General features: G+C 42.9%; 1 protein-coding gene across 1 annotated transcript in view; it reads left to right on the forward strand.

The window, feature by feature from the left end:
- LOC110509813 (zinc finger protein 618) overlaps positions 1–23,344 on the forward strand; it is a 38,430-nt gene extending 15,086 nt beyond the window's left edge. Inside the window, exons 5-13 of the mRNA XM_036967702.1 lie at positions 10,844–10,933; positions 11,280–11,363; positions 12,287–12,376; positions 12,535–12,630; positions 13,497–13,574; positions 14,279–14,323; positions 15,076–15,153; positions 16,411–16,581; positions 17,546–23,344. Coding sequence (XP_036823597.1) covers positions 10,844–10,933; positions 11,280–11,363; positions 12,287–12,376; positions 12,535–12,630; positions 13,497–13,574; positions 14,279–14,323; positions 15,076–15,153; positions 16,411–16,581; positions 17,546–19,149 — 2,336 coding nt within the window. The 3' untranslated portion in view covers positions 19,150–23,344. The remainder of the gene's footprint in view (positions 1–10,843; positions 10,934–11,279; positions 11,364–12,286; positions 12,377–12,534; positions 12,631–13,496; positions 13,575–14,278; positions 14,324–15,075; positions 15,154–16,410; positions 16,582–17,545) is intronic.
- Positions 23,345–24,822: the final 1,478 nt, after the last annotated feature.

Consider the following 24,822-nt stretch of genomic DNA (forward strand, 5'->3'; position numbering starts at 1 on the left):
AGGCCTCATCGTTTTAAGTGGGAGAACTTGCACAATTGGTGGCTGACTAAATACTTTTTTGCCCCACTGTATACACAGTGAGGGGAAAAAAAACATTTGACCCCCTCTCAATCAGAAAGATTTCTGGCTCCCAGGTGTCTTTTTATACAGGTAACGAGCTGAGATTAGGAGCACATTCTTAAAGGGAGTGCTCCTAATCTCAGTTTGTTACCTGTATAAAAGACACCTGTCCACAGAAGCAATCAATCAATCAGATTCCAAACTCTCCACCATGGCCAAGACCAAAGAGCTCTCCAAGGATGTCAGGGACAAGATTGTAGACCTACAACTGGGTGAAAGTGTTGTGGTCAGATGAGACCAAAATGGAGCTCTTTGGCATCAACTCACCGTGTTTGGAGGAGGAATGCTGTCTATGACCCCAAGAACACCATCCCCCACCGTCAAACGTAGAAGTGGAAACATTATGCTTTGGGGGTGTTTTTCTGCTAAGGGGATAGGACAACTTCACCGCATCAAAGGGACGATGGACAGGGCCATGTACCGTCAAATCTTGGGTGAGAACCTCCTTACCTCAGCCAGGGCATTGAAAATGGGTCGTAAATGGGTATTCCAGCATGACAATGACCCAAAACACACGGCCAAGGCAACAAATGAGCAGCTCAAGAAGAACCACATTAAGGTCCTGGAGTGGCCTAGCCAGTCTCCAGACCTTAATCCCATAGAAAATCTGTGGAGGCAGCTGAAGGTTCGAATGACCAAACGTCAGCCTCAAAACCCTATGACTTGGAGAAGATCTGCAAAGAGGCTGAGCAGTGGTAGGCAGAAGCAGGCGTGTAAACATTAATTCAAACAGCACTTTCGTGCATTTTGCCAGCAGCTCTTTGTTGTGCGTCAAACATTGCACTGTTTATGACTTCAAGCCTATCAACTCCCGAGATGAGGCTGGTGTAACCGAAGTGAAATGGCTAGCTAGTTAGCGCATGCTAATAGCGTTTCAAACGTCACTCGCTCTGAGCCTTCTAGTAGTTCCCATTGCTCTGCATGGGTAACGCTGCTTCGATGGTGGCTGTTGTGTTGCTGGTTCGAGCCCAGGGAGGAGCAAGGAGAGGGACGGAAGCTATACTGTTACACTGGCAATACTAAAGTGCCTATAAGGAACATCCAATAGTCAAAGGTTAATTAAATACAAATAGTATAGAGGGAAATAGTCCTATAATTCCTATAATAACTACAACCTAAAACTTCTTACCTGGGAATATTGAAGACTCATGTTTAAAGGAACCACCAGCTTTCATATGTTCTCATGTTCTGAGCAAGGAACTGAAACGTTAGCTTTCTTACATGGCACATATTGCACTTGTACTTTCTTCTCCAACACTTTGTTTTTGCATTTTTTAAACCAAATTCAACATGTTTCATTATTTACTTGAGGCTAAATTGATTTTATTGATGTACCATATTAGGTTAAAATAAGTGTTCATTCAGTATTGTTGTAATTGTCATTATTACAAATAAATAAATAAAAATCGCTTTAATTGGTATCGGCGTTAAAAAATCATAATCGGTCGACCTCTACTAAAGAGGCCTTTCTACTGACTCTGAAAAACACCCAGGGTCCCTGCTCATCTGCGTGAACGTGCCTTAGGCATGCTGCAAGGAGGCATGTGGACTGCAGATGTGGCCAGGGCAATTAATTGCAATATCCTTACTGTGAGACACCTAAGACAGCGCTACAGGGAGACGGGATGGACAGCTGATCGTCTGCGCAGTGGCAGACCACGTGTAACAACACCTGCACAAGATCGGTACATCCGAACATCACACCTGCTGGACAGGTACAGGATGGCAACAACTGCCCGAGTTACACCAGGAACGCACAATCCCTCCATCAGTGCTCAGACTGTCCGCAATGGGCTGAGAGAGGCTGGACTGGACTGAGGGCTTGTAGGCCTGTTGTCTGGTGAGGACCTGCCTTACATCAGCGGCAACATCGTCTATGGGCACAAACCCACCGTCGCTGGACTAGACAGGACTGGCAGAAAGTGCTCTTCACTGATGAGTCGTGGTTTTGTCTCACCAGGGGTGATGTTCGGATTTGCGTTTATCGTCGAAGGAATGAGCGTTACACCGAGGCCTGTACTCTGGAGCGAGATCAATTTGGAGGTGGAGGGTCCGTCATGGTCTGGCGCGGTGTGTCACAGCATCATCGGACTGAGCTTGTTGTCATTGCAGGCAATCTCAACGCTGTGCGTTACAGGGAAGACATCCTCCTCCCTCATGTGGTACCCTTCCTGCAGGCTCATTCTGACATGACTCTCCAGTGTGACAATGCTGGATCGGAGGGTGAGGGCTAGGGCCATTCCCCTCAAATGTCGGGGAACTTCCAGGTGCCTTGGTGGAAGAGTGGGGTAACATCATCTCACAGCAAGAACTGGCAAATCTGGTGCAGTCCACGAGGAGGAGATGCACTGCCTTCCCTAATGCAGCTGGTGGCCACACTAGATGCTGACTGTTACTTTTGATTTTGACCCCCCTCCTCCCCCTTTATTCAGGGACACATTATTCCATTTCTGTTAGTCACATGGTTGTGGAACTTGTTCAGTTTATGTCTGTTGTTGAATCTTGTGTAAATATTTGTATGATCATAACATGTTAAGTTTGCTGAACTTAACATGCAGTCAAAAATATATATTATGGCACGAGACGCCAGTCTGATTCACGCCTGTCTCTCAGTGGACTAATCCACCGTGGGGATGGCTCACCAGTAGTACATTTACTGTTCATTCCTGTTTCTAGTCTACAGTGTTTGTTTGGTTATGGTAATTTCTGTTAATAATGTTAAACTTATGTCTGTTTTTACATCTTTCCCTCTATCCTGACTAGTTCCTCAACGTAGCCTATTTGAACATTTTTTCCAGCTATAACCACTCTGTGAAAGGGGGACAAAATGTCATGCTCTGATCCGGTGGAAACGTCATAAAATAGGCCTACCTGATTACTACTTATCCCTTGCGCAAATAGCGTACAGCTACAGTACAGTGCCTTGCGAAAGTATTCGGCCCCCTTAAACTTTGCGACCTTTTGCCACATTTCAGGCTTCAAACATAAAGATATAAAACTGTATTTTTTTGTGAAGAATCAACAACAAGTGGGACACTTGTGGAACGGAACGACATTTATTGGATATTTCAAACTTTTTTAACAAATCAAAAACTGAAAAATTGGGCGTGCAAAATTATTCAGCCCCCTTAAGTTAATACTTTGTAGCGCCACCTTTTGCTGCGATTACAGCTGTAAGTCGCTTGGGGTATGTCTCTATCAGTTTTGCACATCGAGAGACTGAATTTTTTTCCCATTCCTCCTTGCAAAACAGCTCGAGCTCAGTGAGGTTGGATGGAGAGCATTTGTGAACAGCAGTTTTCAGTTCTTTCCACAGATTCTCGATTGGATTCAGGTCTGGACTTTGACTTGGCCATTCTAACTCCTGGATATGTTTCTTTTTGAACCATTCCATTGTAGATTTTGCTTTATGTTTTGGATCATTGTCTTGTTGGAAGACAAATCTCCGTCCCAGTCTCAGGTCTTTTGCAGACTCCATCAGGTTTTCTTCCAGAATGGTCCTGTATTTGGCTCCATCCATCTTCCCATCAATTTTAACCATCTTCCCTGTCCCTGCTGAAGAAAAGCAGGCCCAAACCATGATGCTGCCACCACCATGTTTGACAGTGGGGATGGTGTGTTCAGCTGTGTTGCTTTTACGCCAAACATAACGTTTTGCATTGTTGCCAAAAAGTTCAATTTTGGTTTCATCTGACCAGAGCACCTTCTTCCACATGTTTGGTGTGTCTCCCAGGTGGCTTGTGGCAAACTTTAAACTACACTTTTTATGGATATCTTTAAGAAATGGCTTTCTTCTTGCCACTCTTCCATAAAGGCCAGATTTGTGCAATATACAACTGATTGTTGTCCTATGGACAGAGTCTCCCACCTCAGCTGTAGATCTCTGCAATTCATCCAGAGTGATCATGGGCCTCTTGGCTGCATCTCTGATCAGTCTTCTCCTTGTATGAGCTGAAAGTTTAGAGGGACGGCCAGGTCTTGGTAGATTTGCAGTGGTCTGATACTCCTTCCATTTCAATATTATCGCTTGCACAGTGCTCCTTGGGATGTTTAAAGCTTGGGAAATCTTTTTGTATCCAAATCCGGCTTTAAACTTCTTCACAACAGTATCTCGGACCTGCCTGGTGTGTTCCTTGTTCTTCATGATGCTCTCTGCGCTTTTGACGGACCTCTGAGACTATCACAGTGCAGGTGCATTTATACGGAGACTTGATTACACACAGGTGGATTGTATTTATCATCATTAGTCATTTAGGTCAACATTGGATCATTCAGAGATCCTCACTGAACTTCTGGAGAGAGTTTGCTGCACTGAAAGTAAAGGGGCTGAATAATTTTGCACGCCCAATTTTTCAGTTTTTGATTTGTTAAAAAAGTTTGAAATATCCAATAAATGTCATTCCACTTCATGATTGTGTCCCACTTGTTGTTGATTCTTCACAAAAAAATACAGTTTTATATCTTTATGTTTGAAGCCTGAAATGTGGCAAAAGGTCGCAAAGTTCAAGGGGGCCGAATACTTTCGCAAGGCACTGTATGTCTGTCCGGGACACTTATTTTATACAATGTTGCAAGTTTGCTAGCTCAAGCTTCAGTTGATACAATGTTTCAAGTTCCTTGCAGACAGACCATTCATAGCCAATGTGATTTATGGTATATTTATTTTTAACAGGATATTTTCTACCTGCAGGCTGAAATGTTTATTTGTTGGCTTTGTGGGCTATTTCTACATAGTTGGCAATGGCAATAAAAGTTACTTTTAGATTTGTTTTACAAGCACATGATAATGATTTTGAGATACAAAGACTTTATTATAAATTAAACTGTTCCACGAAAATGTGAGTATAAAAATCATAACTGGCACACAGATTTTTAGAAATGGTAAGATAAATTGGGACTCCAAATGGAAAATGTTGCAGAGGGCCAGAGAGACGAGTCTAGGAGGAGTCGGAAATGGTGGTGAGTAGTGCTGACAAAATTGAGAAAAAGATGGTGAAGCAACAGCTGTGCTGGAATGCGAACAATTTGGGTGTCAGTTCTGAAGGTATGAAGCGGAATGATGAGGGTCAAGGACATAAGAAGAAGAGATCATAATACAGAAAGCAGTGGACCATCTAATAACGAAAGCATAAAGAGGGCCAAGGTAGGAAGCAAGAGTAATAATGTGTTGGAATGGAAAGTGGTGATAGTGTTTGATGAGACCACAGGGCCTCACACCCTATCCAACTAACTAATGCTGTAGGTGAAGTGAAATTAGTTAATTGGAAATGGTAGATTTTGTTAATATTTTGTGGTAGCCAGGCTCGGCAAGAGAAAATTCAATCAATAGAAAAGCTTAATGGGAAGAAGATGAAAAGTCATGTCCCTGGTGGTTATGCTAGATTGAGAGGAGTCATCACCGGGGTCCCAATATCTATGTCCATAGACGATATTAAAGGAAATGTAAAGGGAGGAAGAGTGATTGAGGCCAAAAGGTTGATCAGTAGGACAGAAGGCTTTCACTTTGACCTATCAGTGCTGCTGAGGTTTGAGAAGGTTATGCCTGGGAAAGTACAGATAGGATTCCTTAGTTTCAATGTCAGAGATTTTGCCACATCCCCATTGAGGTGTTTTTAAATTCCAAAGAATGGGACATGTAGCTGCTCAATGTAAAGGAAAAAAAGGGTGTGGAGGGGAGCAATGTTAAGGTTGTGTTGTAAATGTGGGGGAAGGGGGCATAGTGCAGCATTTGGTGGGTGCCAGGTGAAGAGAGAGGCTCAGCGAAACAGTGCATTAGGAAAGTATTCAGATCCCTTCATTTTTTTTTCTCACATTTTGTTATGTCTTATTCTAAAATGTATTAAAAACAAACATGTTTTTAGAAATGTTTACAAATGTATATAACATTTTTTTTTAAATGATAGCACATTTGCATAAGTATTCAGACCCTTCTCCCCCGATTGCTCAGTTTGACCGGGCCGCCAGCTCTACGATGAGTCTTGGTGGTTCCAAACTTCTTCCGTTTTTAAGAATTATGGAGGTCACTGTGTTCTTGGACCTTCAATGCTGCAGAAAGGTTTTGATACCCTTCCACGGGTCTGTGCCTCGACACAATGCTGTTTCGGAGCTCTACAAACAATTCCTTCGAACTCATTGCTTGGTTTTTGCTCTGATATGCACTGTTAACTGTGGGACCATATTTGCTCCAGAGTGGCGCAGTGGTTTAAGGCACTGCATCTCAGTGCTTGAGGCGTCACTACAGACACCCTGTTTCAAATCCAAGCTGTATCACAACCTGCCGTTGTGGCCCAGCGTCGTCCGGGTTTGGCCGGTGTAGGTCTTCATTGTAAATAAGAATTATTCTTAACTGACTTGCCTCGTTAAAAAAAAATAGTTCTAAAGTTTGGAGTCACTTAGAAATGTTGTTTTTGAAAGAATCTCATTTTTTTGTCATTTTTGTATTTAAAAAAAAACAACAAAAAAGCATAATTGATCCGAAATACAGTGTAGACATTGTTAATGTTGTTGTAAATGACTATTGTAGCTGGAAACTGCTAAATGGAATATCTACATGGGCATACAGAGGCCCATTATCAGCAACCATCACTCCTGAGATCCAATGGCACGTTGTGTTAGCTAATCCAAATTTATAATTTTAAAAGGCTAATTGATCATTAGAAAACATTTTTTGCAATTATGTTAGCACAGCTGGAAACTGTTGTTCTGATTTAAAGAAGCAATGAAACTGGCCTTCTTTAGACTAGTTGAGTATCTGGAGCATCAGCATTTGTGGGTTTGATTACAGGCTCAAAATGGCCAGAAACAAAGACTTTCTTCTGAAACTCGTCAGTCTATTCTTGTTCTGACAAATGAAGGCTATTCCATGCGAGAAATTGCCAACAAACTGAAGATCTCACAACGCTGTGTACTACTCCCTTCACAGAACAGCGCAAACTGGCTCTAACCAGAATAGAAAGAGTGGGAGGCAAGGGGACAAGTACATTAGTGTCTAGTTTGAGAAACCAACGCCTCACAAGTCCTCAACTGGCAGCTACAGTAAATAGTACACTCCAAACACCAGTCTCAACGTCAACAGTATACGGCCATAAGCGACTCCGGGATGCTGGCCTTCTAGGCAGAGTTCCTTTGTCCAGTGTCTGTGTTCTTTTGTCTATCTTAATCGTTTATTTTTATTGGCCAGTCTGAGATTTTTCTTTTTCTTTGCAACTCTGCCTAGAAGGCCAGCATCCTGGAGTTGGGTCTTCACTGTTGATCAAGTTGATGATATTTTAACGAACAACAAAATGCTTTTCGTTTAGAAACAAGGACATTTCTTAGTGACCCCAAACTTTTGTGTGTGTGTGTGTGTGTGTGTGTTACCAAATCAGGTGAAATCAATTGAGTTTACCACAGGTGGTCTCCAATCAAGTTGGTGAATCATCTCAAGATGGAAACAGGATGCGCCCGAGCTCAATTACGAGTCTCATAGCAAAGGGTCTGAATGCTTAGGTAAATAAGGTATTTCAGTTTTTTATTTGTATACACTTGCAAAGATATCTTAACCTGTTTTTGCTTTGCTACTATGTGTAGATTGAGAATTTTTTAAAGGCTGTAATGTAACAAAATGTGGAAAAAGGGAAAGGGACTGAATACTTTCTGAATGCACTGTATAGAAGTAGTCATGATGTTTTGTATGCAGAGGCTGTAAAACCGATTGGGGGAACTACAGTGTGGAATAATGGAGCTTCCATGGCTGCTCATGTAGTAAGTGGACCTAAGGTCGGGGCTTGTGTTTCTGCTGGTCCTGGCTTGGTTTGAAGGCCTGCTCAGAAATCTTGCGCTCATGAATGTGCAGTGTCAAAGGACACTTTGAAAATGAATAAAGTAGACTTCAAAACTTTTAGTTGGTAATGTTGTCAGTATGACTTTAATCCAGACAGGGCCCTCATCCCCGTCATTCATAGGAGGAAAAGACAGAGGTATCGTGGACAAAGTTCCGGGTGCCTTATAAGGATCCGTTGCCGAGAGGGTAATCTACCTTTACCATCGGTCCTATTAGCCAACGTACAATCAATCAATAATAAAATGGACAAACTACGAGCATGTATATCCTACAAACGGGATATTAAAAACTGTAATCTCTTATGTTTCACAGAGTCGTGGCTGAACGGCAACATACAGCTGGTGGGTTTTAATCTTTTTCGGCAGGATAGAACAGCAGCCTCTGGTAAGACAAGGGGCGGCGGCCTATACATATTTGTAAACAACAGCTGGGGCATGAAATCTAAGGAAGTCTCAAGGTTTTGAGGTAGAGTATCTCATGATAAGCTGTAGAACACACCATTTACCCAAGAGCGTTTAAATCTATATTTTTCGTAGCTGTCTATATACCACCGCTGGCACTAAGACCACACTCAATGAGCTGTATACGGCCAAACATGAAAACGCTCATCCAGAGGTGGCGCTGCTAGTGGCCGGGGTCTTTAATGCAGGGAAACTCAAATCAGTAGTACCTAATTTCTATCAGTATGTTAAATGTGCAACCAGAGGGAAAATAACTCTGGACCACCTTTACTCCACACCCAGAGATGCATACAAAGCTCTCCCTCGCCCTCCATTTGGCAAATCTGACCATAATTGTATCCTCCTGATTTTGTGCTTACAAGCAAAAACTACAGCAGAAAGCCCCAGTGACTCAGTCAATAAGAATGTGGTCAGATGAAGCAGATGCTAAGCTACAGGACTGTTTTGCAGAGGCGCCGGAGCAGAAGGCAGACATTATATGTGCCCGCAACGATTATTTTTTTGTTTTATCGTACATACCCCAACCAGAAACCATGGATTACAGGCAGCATCCGCACTGAGCTAAAAGCTAGAGCTGCCACTTTCAAGGAGCGGGAATCTAACCCGGAAGATTATAAGAAATCTCCCTAAGACCTCCGACAAACCATCAAACAGGCAAAGCGTCAATACAGGACTAAGATTGAGTCTTACTATACTGGCTCTGACGCTCGTCGGATGTGGCAGGGCCTGAAAACCATTACAGACTACAAAGGGAAGCACAGCCGAGAGCTGTCCAGTGACACGAGCCTACCGGACAAGCTAAACTACTTCTATGCTCGCTTCGAGGCAAATAACACTGAAACATGCATGAAAGCACCAGCTGTACCGGAGGACTGATTTCCTTATGAACTGTAACCGAGTAAAAATCTTTGAAATTGTTGCATTTAATATTTTTGTTCAGTGTCAATCATTCTCTCTAACCCATATTTAAAACAAATAATTTAACCTTTTAACCACACAAGTCAGTTAAGAACAAATTCTTATTTACAATGACGGCCTACCGGGTTAACTGCCTTGTTCAGGGGCAGAACAACAGATTTTTACCTTGTCAGCTCGGGATTCGATCCAGCAACCTTTCAGTTACTGGCCCAATGCTCTAACCACTACGCTACCTGCCGCCCCATAACACTGTAATCACTACTTCTAGGCCACTTATATCATTTTAAACATAGTAAAACGTGCTCAAATCAATTAGTTTCCAACAATATGGAGAGTTGTCCTCTGTGATATTTTTGTGGCAAACACAACGCTTTGTATTCGGGACATAAAGTTAATTTCTTTGACACATTGTTGGTAGTTTTACTTTAGTGCCTTAATGCAAACCGGATGCATGTTTAGAAATATTTGTATTCTTTACAGGCTTCCTTCACTGTGTCCGTTAGTTAGGTTAGTATTGTGGAGTAACTACAATGCTGTTGATCCATCCTAGTTTTTTTTTCCAATCACAGCCATTACTCTATAACTGTTTGTCACCATTGGCCTCATGGTTAAATTCCTGAGTGGTTTTCTTCCTCTCCGACAACTGAGTTAGGAAGGACTCCTGTATCTTTTCTAGATCTGGGTGTATTGATATACCATCCAAAGTGAACTAAATAACTTCAAGTTAAAAGGAATATTCAATGTCTGCTTTTTTTTTTTTACCCATCTACCAATAGGTGCACTTCTTTGGCATTGGAAAAGCTCCCTGGTCTTTGCGGTTGAATCTGTGTTTGAAATTCACTACTCGACTGAGGGACCTTACAATTATCTGTATGTGTGGAGTACAGAGATGAGGTAGTCATTCAGATATCATGTTAAACACTTATTGCACACACAGTGAGTCCATGCAACTTATTATGTGAATTGTTAAGCACATTAATACTCATTTAGGCTAGCCATAACAAAGTAGTGTAATACTTATTGACTCAAGACATTTCAGCTTTAAAATGTTTTATTAATTTGTAAAAATGTCTTAAACACTATTCCACTTTGACATTATGGAGTATTGTGTGTAGGCCAGTGATGACAAAATCACATTTTAATCTATTTTAAAGTCAGGCTGTAAGACAACAAAATGTGGAAAAAGTCAAGGGTGTGAATACTTTCTGAAGGCTCTGTAGCTACAAACCATATGTTTTCGACCTGCACCATTCTCTTCACAACACCACCTTGATAATTCTCCCAGTAAGAGAATAGGTCACATCTCTCCCAGTAAGAGAATAGGTCACATCTAAAAAAAACAAACAATCTTCTTCCTGTACGACATGGAATATTCCACACTGCACAAAAGCAAAGTTGACGGACCAACAACACGAAAAAAAAAAACATTTACTGTTTTTATACCTTATTGAGAACTGAAAGAAATGACTGCTGTGAGCTAGGCAGTGACTAGTGGGTTGTGACATCGTTGTGTGTGCCGCAGATAGCTTCCGCTACTCCTGTGACATCTGCGGGAAGAAATACAAGTACTACAGCTGCTTCCAGGAGCATCGTGACCTGCATGCTGTTGACGGTAATGGACTTACCTACCTACTCTCTCTTCTCTTCCTTCCTTTCAAATGGGAACTTGTTCTGTCTCCGTGGCGATGTTGACTTGACATGCAGTTCCATAAATGTTTGTTTGGTTTTGTTAATGAATTCCTTGGAAGTTGAGCATGTAAAGTCCCTAGTAAAAGGGAGATCTCAAATGCTTAAAACAGGAAACTAGCCAGTCACAGGGCTGATATTTGTAATAATAATGTAATTGTAGCTCTTAAGCAATTTGATTGAACCTTCACTTCCACGGCTACTGCTGCTCTAAAGAAAGTACCCTTGACCCCTTCCTCCATATCGCTCTCGGTCTCCACCTCTACCCCCAGACCCATATGAGCAGGTGGTTCTAGGACCTGTGGAAGACCTCAAGGAGGAGCCGCAAGTGGAACCATTCCAGAAAATGGGACCAAGTAAGGCTGCACTGCATGCTGGTCTGCTGTTGCTTGGCAGATTTGGGTTTTGCTATTGGGCACACCATACTGTGCGAGATATACACTGAGTGTACAAAACATTAGGAACACCATCCTAATATTGAGTTGCACCCTCAGAACAGCCTCAATTAGTCGGGGGCATGGACTACAAGGTGTCGAAAGTGTTCCACAGGGATGCTGGTCCATGTTGACTCTAATGCTTCCCACAGTTGTGTCAAGTTGGCTGGATGTCCTTTGGGTGGTGGACCATTCTTGATACACATGGAAAACTGTTGCGTGAGAAAAACTGGCACATACTACCATACCCCGTTTAAAGGCACTTAAATATTTTGTCTTGCCCATTCACCCTCTGAATGGCACACATACACCTTCCGTGTCTCAATTGTCTCGAGGCCTACAAATTCTTCTTTAACCTGTCACCTCCCCTTCGTCTACACTGATTTTGAAGTGGATTTAACAGGTGACGTCAATAAGAGATCATAGCTTTCACCTAGTCAGTCTATCATCTGTGTTTTGTACAGTCAGTGTATACTGCAAAGTGGTTGATTAAGTATCTGAAATCCATCCTTTTGCAGTGTGTTAAGGCAATGTTATTAGTTTTAGCATTTAGCGCTTTACCTCATGGATGCAATGTATTTGGCTCTGAGGATAGATATTAGTAGATTTATATCCCATTATGAGCATAATACAATATGATTAGATTTGGGGAATAATTCAGGCTCAATTTCCCCAGTACTGAAAATGAAGGAAACCATTTCAGGGAACCACCAAAGATGCTACACATGTTTCAGGGAACCACCAAAGATGCTACACATGTTGTTCTTCTATCATTACAGGAAGTTATTTTTATTGAATGCAAGTAATGTGACATTTTGAGTAACTTTTGTCAATTTCTCCCACAGAAACTGGGAGCTACGTGTGTGAGTTCTGTGGGAAGCAGTACAAGTACTTCAACCCATACCAGGAACATGTGGCACTTCACCAACCAACGAGTAAGTCATCTCACAGGTCTACGGAAGGGACTAGTCATCTGTTGTAGTCTAACCTCCCAAACTCTCGTCACCTGTGTTAGGTCATCAGTTCAGTTAATGTAGGTAGATAAGTTGGCACTTATTTATTTGGTGGTACTGACACAACTCTCTACCCACAGATTGGTCCTTCGATAATATGAAGTCGCCTCGGTCACGTGGAAGTGTGGGTGGAAACATGGATGTCAGCAAGTACAGTGCCACTAAACTAGAAACCGGTATGGACAACTGAGCTAGGATGTGAATGTATATAGAGTGACAACCAAACCACTTAAATATGTAAACTTTTAGACCTTAAAATGGACCGGAGAGTTTATAATGAAGTGGGCAGGTTCAAACCCTAACTGTCATTATGTAACATTTTGATATCACTGTAAAGCAAGGCTACAACCTCCTACCGCAGATCGTTTTGTCTCAACTTTCTCTGCTGTGATCCGAAGCACTCCCTCGCTCGTCTTGTCTGTCATATCTCTCACCCGATCAGTTCCTCTGTCTCTACTGACTAGTCTGTATGCAGAGCTATTTAAAGCTTGACACACTCCTCTAGCACAGAATAATGGGTCAAAGGAGATGGTGGACAGGAGTAGTAGGACTCTTATTCAAATGCTATGGGTGAATATTCCCTTTTTTATTGAATCCGGTGACGAAAAAGCAATGAATCATCCCAAGGTGACACTCGATATGCAGTACCCATGATGGTCATTTCACTGGATCAGAATGGTATGGACTTCAGAAAGCAGATATTGCATCATTATCCACCATTATTGTATGATACGTTATGCAGCCAGGTCTACACTCAAAAATAAAGTTTTTTTTTTTTGTGTGTGTGTGTATCTGGACTGTTTTTACTCACCAAGTTTTTACTCACCAAGTAAGAAACCTGGGTTTTCTTTGGGTGTTGTCAGTTAAAACATTGTATTTATTCATACTTTTTTTTTATTTAGTGTGTTACTTTTCTATTATTTCTCTTTATTTTCTTTCTCTCTGCATTGTTGGGAAGGGCCCGTAAGCATTGCACTGTTAGTCTACACCAGTTGTTTACCAAGCATGTGACTAATACAATTTGATTTGATATATTCCACAGACAGTCCCTTCAGTCGGAAAATAGAGAGCAAAACCCAGTCCAGCTTGGTGGACACCAACAGTTCCCAGAACTCAAGCGGTGAGCACTCAGGCGCTTCTCATTAGCAGTATACTTGTGCATTTTATGAACGTCTCTGCACAGTGCAGTATATTTTCAGTTGGGCAACTCTCCTAATCATTAGCTGTGAATGTCAATACATAGGGAGACGATGTGTTCTTACTGAGACTTGGGTAGAACATGGAGGTAGATGGAGAGTGAATCAGGCAGAAATGTGAGTGTTGGTGGCTTAGTGCAGTGTTTCCCAACCCATGTCCTCGAGTTCCCCCAACAGTACACCGTTTTATTAGAACTCTAGACATGCACACCTGATTCAACTTGTCAACTAATCATCAAACTCTCAATGAGTTGAATGAGTTTGTGTTGAGAGTGTTTGTCAAGGGCTACAACGAAACAGTGTACTGTTGGGGGTACTTGAGGACCAGGGTTGGGAAACATTGGCTTAGAGTCCAAGCATATAACCACATTCAAATCATGGCTGTAGTCTGGTTCTCTACCCTGCTTCCTGAAGTATACACTCGTTTGCTCCCCCTTGTGGATTCAAAAATAATGGATTGGTCTATGAAATGTAGTAGAAACATCCTCAGTCTAGCCAATGCCTACATCAATCGAATGCTTTTAAATCCACAAGGGGAGGAGAGAAAGTGCACACTCTGAAAGGGTAGGGAATTTTATCTGAAAACCAATGTAGTGTGTCTGAGTCTCACTCACTTCCTCTCACTCAGGTACTCCAAGCCCCCTGGTGACCGGTTCGTTCCCTGCGTCACAGAGTGAGTCCACTCCTCTCTCTACCTGCCTGCCTGCCTGCCTCAAACACAAACAAATTTCACCCCCTCCATTTAGTTTATTTTGACCATAATGAGAAACAGCTGCTGCCAGTGATATTTTCCTACTTGTCATTTTACCTTGTTCATTTGGGCTTGTCACTCTTGCACCTCCATTTAGGCAGTGTTTGTGACCCTGTAGTACTTGATGTGAAGGGTTTAATTTAGGCAGGTTAATCCATGGCGAATGGAAGAGACTAGGTGTTGTATGACTGTTTTTAAGTGGTGTCATGACATGAAATGAGGGACTTTTTGCTGACCCATACTTTACCCCAGCTGGGCATAATGATTCTGTGCCCTTCAACAATAACCTGTTACAGTTGACAAGCCAGGTGGGAAAATGTCATGAAAAACCTATGCAATCAAATGAAGTTCTATCTACATCTTTTACCAAATAAATTAGCCACAAAGTGCCTCACAACAATCAGGACCTAATGCTGCTAGAACCCCAAAGACAAAGCGACAGAGACAATGTCACTAGGTAGGAAGACTCAATCACCCTTAAATGGCATACATAGATAATAAAATATTAAATGAAGTAGGTTGAACATGTCCCTGTATTTTTATATGCGGTAAAATTAAACTTGCCGGCAGTGACCTAGATCTAGCGACGCACCGGGAATAGACTGGACAGGTCTACAGTGGATGTGCTCTTTCTTATGCTACGGGAAGCCTTATTCTGGGCCTTGTGTTTCTAGAACCCTACACATGTGGCGCCTGTGGCATCCCGTTCCAGTTCTACAACAACCTGCTGGAGCACATGCAGTCCCACGCTGGTGAGTTACCTGCACCTAGAGGGAGATATACCTGACTGGCTCTACTCATGGAGTGTAGTCGTCAAATGGCTGGGAGGCAAGCTTTCAGCTTGATCAAGTTGGTCTCAGTCCAAGTTGAAGTTGAATTCTACGCTTGTTAATGGCTTGATACTTTGGATTCTTAAAGTACTTTGATATTCTTTCAAACTACACCTTCATTTTGGAATAGTTTGACACAAACAGCTGCTGTATATCACACATCAAATGTTTTACATATTACATTTATTATGCACTTTATTTGTGTAATGACCATTGTCACCCCTGTAGTTTTATGTGTACCTACTCTTTTGGTTAATTATTGGTTGTTTACTAACCCCATCTAACTGTTAGCCACTAGCTAACCCTCAGCTTTTAGCTAACCCTCTGGAAGTATACGCTGCAGTTCATTAAAGGTCATCAGTCAACTGAAATACATTCATTAGGCCTTAATCCATGGGTTGGACTTGGACGGCACAGGCCCACCCACTTGGCAGCCAGGCCCACCCACTGGGAAGGCAGGCCCAGCCAATCCGAAAGGGTTTTTACCATAAAAAGGGCTTTATTACAGACAGAAATACTCCTCAGCACCCCCTCAGACAATCCCGCAGTTGAAGAAGCCGGATGTGGAGGTCCTGGGCTGGCTTGGTTACACGTGGTCTGCGGTTGTGAGGCCAGTTGGACTTACTGCCAAATTCTCTAAAACGACATTGGAGGCAGCTTATGGTAGAAAAAGTAACATTCACTTTTCTGTCAACAGCTCTGTTTGACATTCCTGCAGTCAGCATGCCAATTGCCCACTCCCTCAAAATTTGAGATATTTGTGGCATTGTGTTGTGGCAAAACTTCTCATTTTAAAGTGGCCAATATTGTCCTCAGCACAAGGTGCACCTGTGTAATGATCATGCTGTTTAATCAGCTTCTTGATTTGCCACACCTGTCATGTGGATAAATTATCTTGGCAAAGGAGAAATGCTCACTAACAGGGATGTAAACAAATTTGTGCACAAGCTTTTTGTGCATATGAAACATTTCTGGGATTTTTTTATTTCAGCTCCTGAATGGGACCAACACTTTACATGTTGCGTTTATATTTTGGTTCAGTGTATATGGCCCTATAACAATTAACCAATTACTAACACTTTAGCTATTAGCCTTTAGCTATCCCTCTGTAGCTTGTAGCGGTTAGATACTGTAACCCTAGCTTAACAGTTAACCGACCTTCTGTCTGTTTCCCCTCAGCGGATAATGAAAAGCATATCAAAGGGGAGTCTCCAAAGACATCACCGGGCCCAGCCTCACAGGACCAGTTATGGAGGTCCCCCCAGCCCCAGCATCAGGCCCAAGCTCAAATAGTTCAAGTCCAGATACAGGCTCAATCCCAGGCTGCACAGAGAAAACACTCCATCAACCGTGAGTAGGCTACGAATCATTCAATATCGCTGTTATAGTCAATGCTGCCTATGAATAAACAGGGTTTCCACCCACTCTTGAAAATGTGATATGGTGATGAAATGTCACTTGGGTTATAAAATACATTTTACCAGAACATGATTCGTATTTCGTAACCTAATAAATCCGATGATAAGCACCAAGCTCTGTTGACAGAGCGGTGCCATTTCTTTTGCAGAAACTTTTGAGGATTTTATAAGTTGTGGTTGTAGTCTGCAAAGTTGTTTCTGCAGGTCGCAAAAATCAAAATTAGCATGGCACAATGTAAATGAAATGTAAAAGGCTTTGCAAGTAAAAAGCTTGCAGTATGCTCAGTGCTCCGTTGACATGTCAGAGAGAGGCTTGTTTTTGTAAGAAATCTTCTGAACAGAACAGGAATTTAATATGAAAAGCATATACTAAAATATAAAAATGCATGACGTCTCAAAATCAATATCCATCTTACCTCTATATTGTTTTATGTCCTCCGGATTCCAGAAGAAAGATGATGTGTTCTATGGTAAGCCTGTCAGTTAGCCTGTCAGTTAGCCTGTCAGTTAGCCTGTCAGTTAGCATTCTCGCACAGCATCCAGCCTAGCTGACGCAATGCCATAATCCTGATTAATGACCACTTTTTTTTCTCTGGTCTCCATTGATTTAGTCACCTTCATTTTGGCCAAATCTCCAATAACCTTTGAATGGATTATGATAGAGACGTGATTATTTTACCCCCTTGTCAAAATATGCGTGTTTGATTGGACACCCTAATAAACACACTTTGGCCACACTACCTATGAATACATACTTTATCTCTCTTGCTTCAACTCTTTCTCCTATCTCTACCTCCCTTTCCCATGGTTTTCCTCTATTTTTCTCTTTATCCCATCTCCTCTCCCTCTCTCCTCCTCACTCTCACTGTATCTCTCCCATTCCTCTCTCTCCACAGAGAACAGTGGTGGGTTACCGGAGAAGGAAAGGCAACAGGTAGCCGAGCGTCTCCTGAGGGTGATGTGTACAGACCTGGGCATGCTCAACATGCTCAACAGCAAGGACTTCCTGAAGCTAGCCCAGACCCTGGTGGACACGGGTGCCCGCCACGGTGCCTACTCCACCCGTGACGCCCTGGGCAACATGAGCTCTCTGGCCCTACGCCAGCTTCCCCGCATGTACAACCAGGTCAAGGTGAAGGTGACTTGCGCCCTAGGCTCCAACTCCTACCTGGGCATTGCTGTCACCTGCCACTCCCAGACAGTGGGACCTGATGCCTGCCTAGTGCTGACAGCCTACCAGGTGGAGGGGTCCAGGCTCAAGCGCTATGTTTTAGGCGTCAAGGAGGCAGACCTGAGGGAGGCACCAGAGCAGGTGCACCAGTGGACACAGAACGTGCTGTCGGAGTTCGTCATGTCAGACATCCGCACGGTGTACGTGACTGAGCCGCGGGTGGGGGTGGGGGGCTTGCCGCTGGGTGGAGGCGGGCGGAGAAAGGTGTGCCTGCGGTGTGCCGGGTGCTCGTTGAGTGCTGTGGTTCAAGCGGTGCTGGGGAAGCACAGCTTGCAGGCAAGGGGGCTCCACGAGCTGGCTGAGCTGTTGGCTGCCTGCCATGACATCGCCGCCTCCACCAGCCTCTTGTCCACCAGCGCCGCCACGGATGAGGGCATGTCTAACCCCTCCACTCCCCCTGGGCTCAGCCCCACTCCTCCCTGCTGGGACCGCATGGCTGAGGCCCTCCTTCAGGTGCACTCCCACTTTGAGCAGATCTTCGAGGCGTATGGGAGGAGCAAGGCCACGGCTTCCACACTGCAGGGCCTCAACAAGCACCTTCTAGGGACACTGACCTGCCTGTTGGCCCCTCTACGCCTGGCTGCCCTGGAACTCAGTAGCCAGAGGAGGCCAACCCTGCAACAGGTGCTACCTGTCTACCTGCGCTTGGAGAAACTGTTCACCTCCAAGGCTGGGGAAGTGGGGACCTCCAGCAAGCTCTGCCATTACTTTCTGGAAGCTCTTAAGGAGAACTTCAAGGTGGAGAAAGCCCACCAGGTAGCCATGGTGCTGGACCCCCAGCTGAAGCTGCGTCCTGTCCCAGCCTACCAGCAAGAGGAGATCATCGCCCACGCCTGCGAGATGGCCACAGACGGCCGCGACGGTGGGGGATCCGGAGGTGAGGATGTGGATGGACCCTCAACACTCAAACGGCTCCGCGTGGACGTCCCCAGGGGTGGGGTGAATGCCAGAGGGGTAGTAGCCGTGTCATCGTGTGAGGCGGCGTCAGATGAATGCCAGACCCAGGTGAGACAGGAGGTGTTCCAGTATCTGGCTGAACCGCTCCTCCAGGGTACCAACCCAGACCTCTTCCACTACTGGAGCACCACTGTGGGTGACCGCTACCCCAGACTGGCACGCCTGGCACTGTGGCTGCTGGCTGTGCCCGCGGTGGGTGTCCGCAGCGAGTGTGTGAGCGTCTGTGAACAGAGCTTGGCCATGAAGAGGAGGCAGCAGGTCACCGCCGAGGAGATGAACAAACTCATCTTCCTGCGCTCCAACATGGCCTGAATGTTACGGTCCGACCAATAAGGCTGACCGAACCACGACCATAGCTCGACTGTCCTAGACCGACCCACCAATGACTACACAGACTTTCTACAGCGGGATAGCGGAACCCATAGTGCGATCTTCTCAAGATGCTGATCAAACTGTGGTTAGTGCCAAATGCAACAAAGAAAAAATGTATTATCAGGGGTTGAATTGCTTTTAAAATTGATAGGATAAATGACAAGGATAGTAAGTAAGGGGTGTTGCGTCTGGTGCTAGCTAGTAACCGCTGTTATTAGTAACCGCTGTTATTCTTTGGCCCTTAAAGATCTCGCTTTCACTGAATCACTTCTGACCCTTATGTGTCAAAGTCAATTTCATGCCTTTACTATGTTATCAAACTGCCGTCTTTTTACAATTTCTTCAATGGCTTGTAGTTGTCTGGCTTTAGTAGCCCTTTGAAGGACTAAAGGAGGAAGATTGGCCTTCGGTGGTTGTGTATGGCCTGGCATCAGATCCGTTCTGGACAATGGTGCCATTGGTGTGCACTTTGTTACTGAGTGACTATACTGAATGACTTGATGGTTGGGGTGGGTGTGATTAGGAACTCGTCGGCCTGATTGCTATATATATTTTAGTAATAATAAATTCAATATAAAGAGTAAAAGAGAACTTAAATGTAGTGGGCCTCCAACCCCACCCAGACAACATATCCATCCAACTCCCCACACCTGGAAACCATGTTTCCCTCCAACTCCCCACACCATGAAACCATGTTTCCATCCAACTCCCCACACCTGGAAACCATGTTTCCATCCAACTCCCCACACCTGGAAACCATGTTTCCATCCAACTCCCCACACCTGGAAACCATGTTTCCCCACCCCCCTAGAAACTAGGTTTGCTCGTCAGTCAGCATTCCCCCTCCAGGTGACCAGAGGTGTCGAAAGCATTCCACAGGGATGCTGGCCCATGTTGACTCTAATGCTTTCCACAGTTGTGAAGTTGGCTGGATGTCCTCTGGATGGTGGACCATTCTTGAGACACACACAGGAAAATGTTGAGCGTGAATACAACAGCGTTGCAGTTCTAGACACACTCAAACCGGTTTGCCTGGCACCTACTACCATACCCCGTTCAAAGGCACTTCAAAATGTTGTCTTGCCCATTCACCCTCTGAATGGCACACATAGACAATCTATCCAATTTATTATAATTTATTATTTTGTATGTGTTGGGCTTTATACATTTTATTTGTATGTATTAGGCTTTAGCTAAGATTATTCTTTAGAGTCAAGTATATTTGTCCAGGCCTCAATTGTTTCTTGATTAGCACCATTCATTCTCGCTGTGGATAATTCTGATGTTAGAGCTTCTAACAGTAACTGTATCCACTGGAGAATTGGGAGAGAGTGAGGTGATTGCCATCTAAGACACAACAGCTTTTTTTTGCGGCAATGCTGCCTGCCAGCAGTTAATCATCTCTTATTGAGAGGTTCAAGGAGCTATCGTTGTTAAGTAACATAATAGATGCAAAGCATTGAATATTTACATTGACGCACATTAACTGCAGGGCACTCCCACATAATTTGAAAAATGTGCCTACCTGATTTAGGGGACACAGTGAACAGTTGGGAGTTGGGGCCAATGTCATCATAAAACGCATCCTTGGTGATAAATACAGTCTGTGAACAAACTTAAAATGTATAAATGAATGGTTTGTGTAGGTCATATTTTTCCATGTTCTGTTCGTTAGTCAGATTCAATTAGATCTGTCGAACAATACTTTTTTTTAATGGCTAGCTCAGAATGAGCTTTCCAAGTTGTTTATATATTATAGAGATCGGTCCTTTCCAGAGCCCAGATAATGTATTTATTAGTCCCATCATTGGATGGTTCGGTAGATGGGTTTCCCAAGGGACTTCTTACGCCAGCATAGCTGACCTAAGTTGGGGGAAAAAAAGAAAGAAAAAATGTACAAAAGAAAAAAGAGTTGCCTGGTAATGTGTATATCTCAAATCTTGGAATATTCTCAAACCATTTCTGTCCATGATATCGGTAAAGGTACGGACTCCAAATTTGGACCATTGGGGAGGATGCAAAAGGCTGCCCTACAGATCGCAAGGCACTCTTGTGATATATTGGAGCATGCCATTTTGATTCCTAGTTGCGTTGTTTAACAACTGGCGCAAAATATAAATTGTGTGAGCTATAATGGGACCAAAGCATACTTGACATTGTTTAAGGGGTATATCTGTGAAGACCACCTCTTCCATGGCAATAGGAGACAATGTTTCTCTCTCTATTCAGCCAAGGGGAAAAAGAATCATGTCTAAAACAATTTAGCATGGGTTGAAATGCTGGTGCCTGGAAATACTATTTAAAGTTTGGTAGAGATAGTCCTACGTCTTTCCCTCGTTGTGATTTTGTTCAGTTTAGAGAGATGTCTGGCCTATCAAAAGCTTTTCCTGCATGGAGAGAGAATAAATAAATAATAATAATAAGGAGCATCTAAGATATGTAATAGTCGAGGGAGGTTATCCAAGGATAAATGTTTTTAAACAAACCCATGTGGGCCAATTTGGGTAAGTCTCGAGATGGGACGACAGCATCTTGGAAAAAACGTTTAATATTTGTGTTTATCAAAGATAGGAAGAACACTGGCAGGCATCCTTACCTTTTTTTTTTTTTTAATTAAAGTGAAATTAGTGCTGTATTCACATCTCTCCCAAAAATGAACCTTTGTGAACAGCTGTGTTAATCATTTTGAGCAATAGTGGACCTAATTGATTCCCAAAATTGTACTAGACCTCAGGAGGAATACCCTCCCATCCAGGTGATCATGCTAGCCCCCATGTCCTTTTGAGTTTACTGAAAGACATTTGGGCTCCCAGTGAGGTGGCTTCCTCTGATAGATCAGGTGTTCTTAATTATTTTAGAAAGGACTTAGTCTGGGTTGGTGTGGATTTATAATCCGAGGTATACAGTTCTTTATAGAAGTGGGAAAATATTTGATTCATTTGGGTTCTGATGGTAATTCCCGTGTTTCAGATTCAATAGTCGCTATGTCAGCTAATTGATCATTAGTCCATAGCTTGTTGGCCAGTAAACGACTGAGACGAATACCATGAAAGTAATGGTTGAGTCTAACTCAATGGATGGCAAATTCTGCTCTCTGTTTTATCAGTAAATGAAGTTATGTCTTGACATTGGAAAGTGTAATAGCTACCTGGTCTGAAAATAGTGTTTGTTGAGAACTCACTAACGCAGTTAACGTTTCCAATTTTGATATCTTATTTAATTATAGACATGCGAGACAAGTACAATGAGACCAAGTCTCTCCAGCATATACTCTCTGACTACAACCTCATTGATGCCTGGCGAGCAAATAATCCTAAAGCAGAGGAGTACACTTTCCACTCAAACAGGCATAATACCTTCTTCTGTCCCGATAACAACATGGAAATCAGTTCATTCTAACAATATGTTCAGAGAATCAAAAAACCTAGGATCATATGAATTTGGAGGATACACATTAAGGCATTTTTCTTTCCATTATGGATACATTTAAGGAAAGTGATTCTGCCTTCTTGGTCTTCCTTCGCCTTTACCCAATATTATAATTACACCTTTTAGTTTTGTTTGGGGCTGATGAAAAAGCAGTCATTTTTTACAAATTCTCTTTTCTCTGTGTGTCCTTTTTGAGCAGCTGTGTTTCTTGGAACTTTGCTATATTAATATGGTTTCTTGCTAGGATATCAAGACAGCAGGAACATTTAATAGAAGTATTAAGGCCCCTTCAAATTCCAAGTGAGAACAGCTAGTGTGGACATTGAAGAAGAAAAAAAAAGACATCATACTGTATTATTAATGGATGTAATTTGTTGAAATTATTATTTAATTTTTTCCTTTCTTTCCTTGTCTTTTATTTGATTTGTTCAATCGTGGGCATGTAATACGACAGCCGTTACAAATAGCCATCCCACATTAGGGAAGTGGGAGCTAAAGATTCATGGTCCCCCAGACTAACCGCCACACCTCCCCAGAACACCCCGCTACCTCGGTGTGGTGGACACATTGTCATATAACTGGCTATCAGGAGCACATTTCATTTGTCTATGAAATCAGGCCCATCCCTCTTGATGTGTTATTTGGTCCAACTTCTCAGTAAAATCTTGACCACCCACTTTCTTTTGCAATAAATCCTCCCAGTGTATAATATTGTTTGACAGTTATTTTGAAAGAATCTAATACTAACATATCGGTTTTGAGTTTAAAAAATGAAAACCTTCCCCAGCAGAATCAAGAGATTCTTTATCGTGTTGCATCTCTCCCTTAAGTCACAATTTAACTATATGTGGAGATATAACACAATAGTATAAAACAAGGAGTAAACACTTGTACTTTTGCCCAAAAGTTGGAAACTATGGCCCAATGCCAGAAAATATGTAACAAATCCTCCACTTCCACACCAAAAAAATTGCACAAATGGGATTGTTCAATGCCCCATATTTGAAACATCTTGTTAGTAGCCAGAAATGTGTACAAGATCTTCAACTGAAACATTTGGATTGTGAAGATTGTTTTATACTGAACAAAAATATTAACGCAACATGTAACAATAATAAAGTTAGTTATAGTTCATATAAGGAAATCAGTCAATTGAAATAAATTCATTAGGCCCTAATCTATCATGACTGGGAATACAGATATACATCTGATACCTTAAAAAAAAAGTAGGGGCATGGATCAGAAAACCAGTCTATCTGGTGTGACCAGAGCGTGACACATCTCCTTCGCATAGAGTTGATCAGGCTGTTGATTGTGGCCTGTGGAATGTTGTCCCACTCCTCTTCAATGGCTGTGTGAAGTTGCTGGATATTGGTGGGAACTGAAACACACTGTACTCAGTGGGTGACATGTATGGTGAGTATGCAGGCCAGGGAAGAACTGGGAAATTTTCAGTGTCCAGGAATTGTGTACAGATCCTTGCGACATGGGGCTGTGCATTACCATGCTGAAACATGATGTGATGGAGGTTCATGAATGGCATGAAAATGGGCCTCAGGATCTCATCACGTTATTTCTGTGCATTCAAATAGCTTTCGATAAAATACCGTTTGTCTGTAGCTTATGCCTGCCCATACATAACCCCACCGCAAACATGGGGCACTCTGTTCATAATGTTGACATCAGCAAATTGCTTGCCCACACAACGCTATACACGTGGTTTGCGGTTGTGAGGCCAGTTGGACGCACTGACAAATTCTCTAAAATGACGTAGGTGGCTTATGATAGAGAAATTAACATTACATTTTCTTTGCAACAGCTCTGGTGGGACATTCTGCAGTCAGCCAATTGCATGCTCCCTCAACTTGAGACATCTGTGGCATTGTGTTTGACCAAACTGCACGTTTTAGTCGCCTTTTATTGTCCCCAGCTCAATGTGTACCTGTGTAATCATCATGCTGCTTAATCAACTTCTTGATATGCCACACCTGTCAGGTGGATAGATTATCTTGGCAAAGGAGAAATGCTCACTAAAAGGGATGTAACACATTTGTGCACAACATTTGCAAGAAATACGCTTTTGGTGCTTATGGAACATTTTCTGTGATCTTTTATTTCAGCTCATGAAACATGGGACCAACACTTTACATCTTGTGTGTAATTTTGTTCAGTGAATGGGAGTAT

This window comes from Oncorhynchus mykiss, chromosome Y (assembly GCF_013265735.2).
Source record: "Oncorhynchus mykiss isolate Arlee chromosome Y, USDA_OmykA_1.1, whole genome shotgun sequence".
NCBI lineage: Eukaryota > Metazoa > Chordata > Actinopteri > Salmoniformes > Salmonidae > Oncorhynchus > Oncorhynchus mykiss.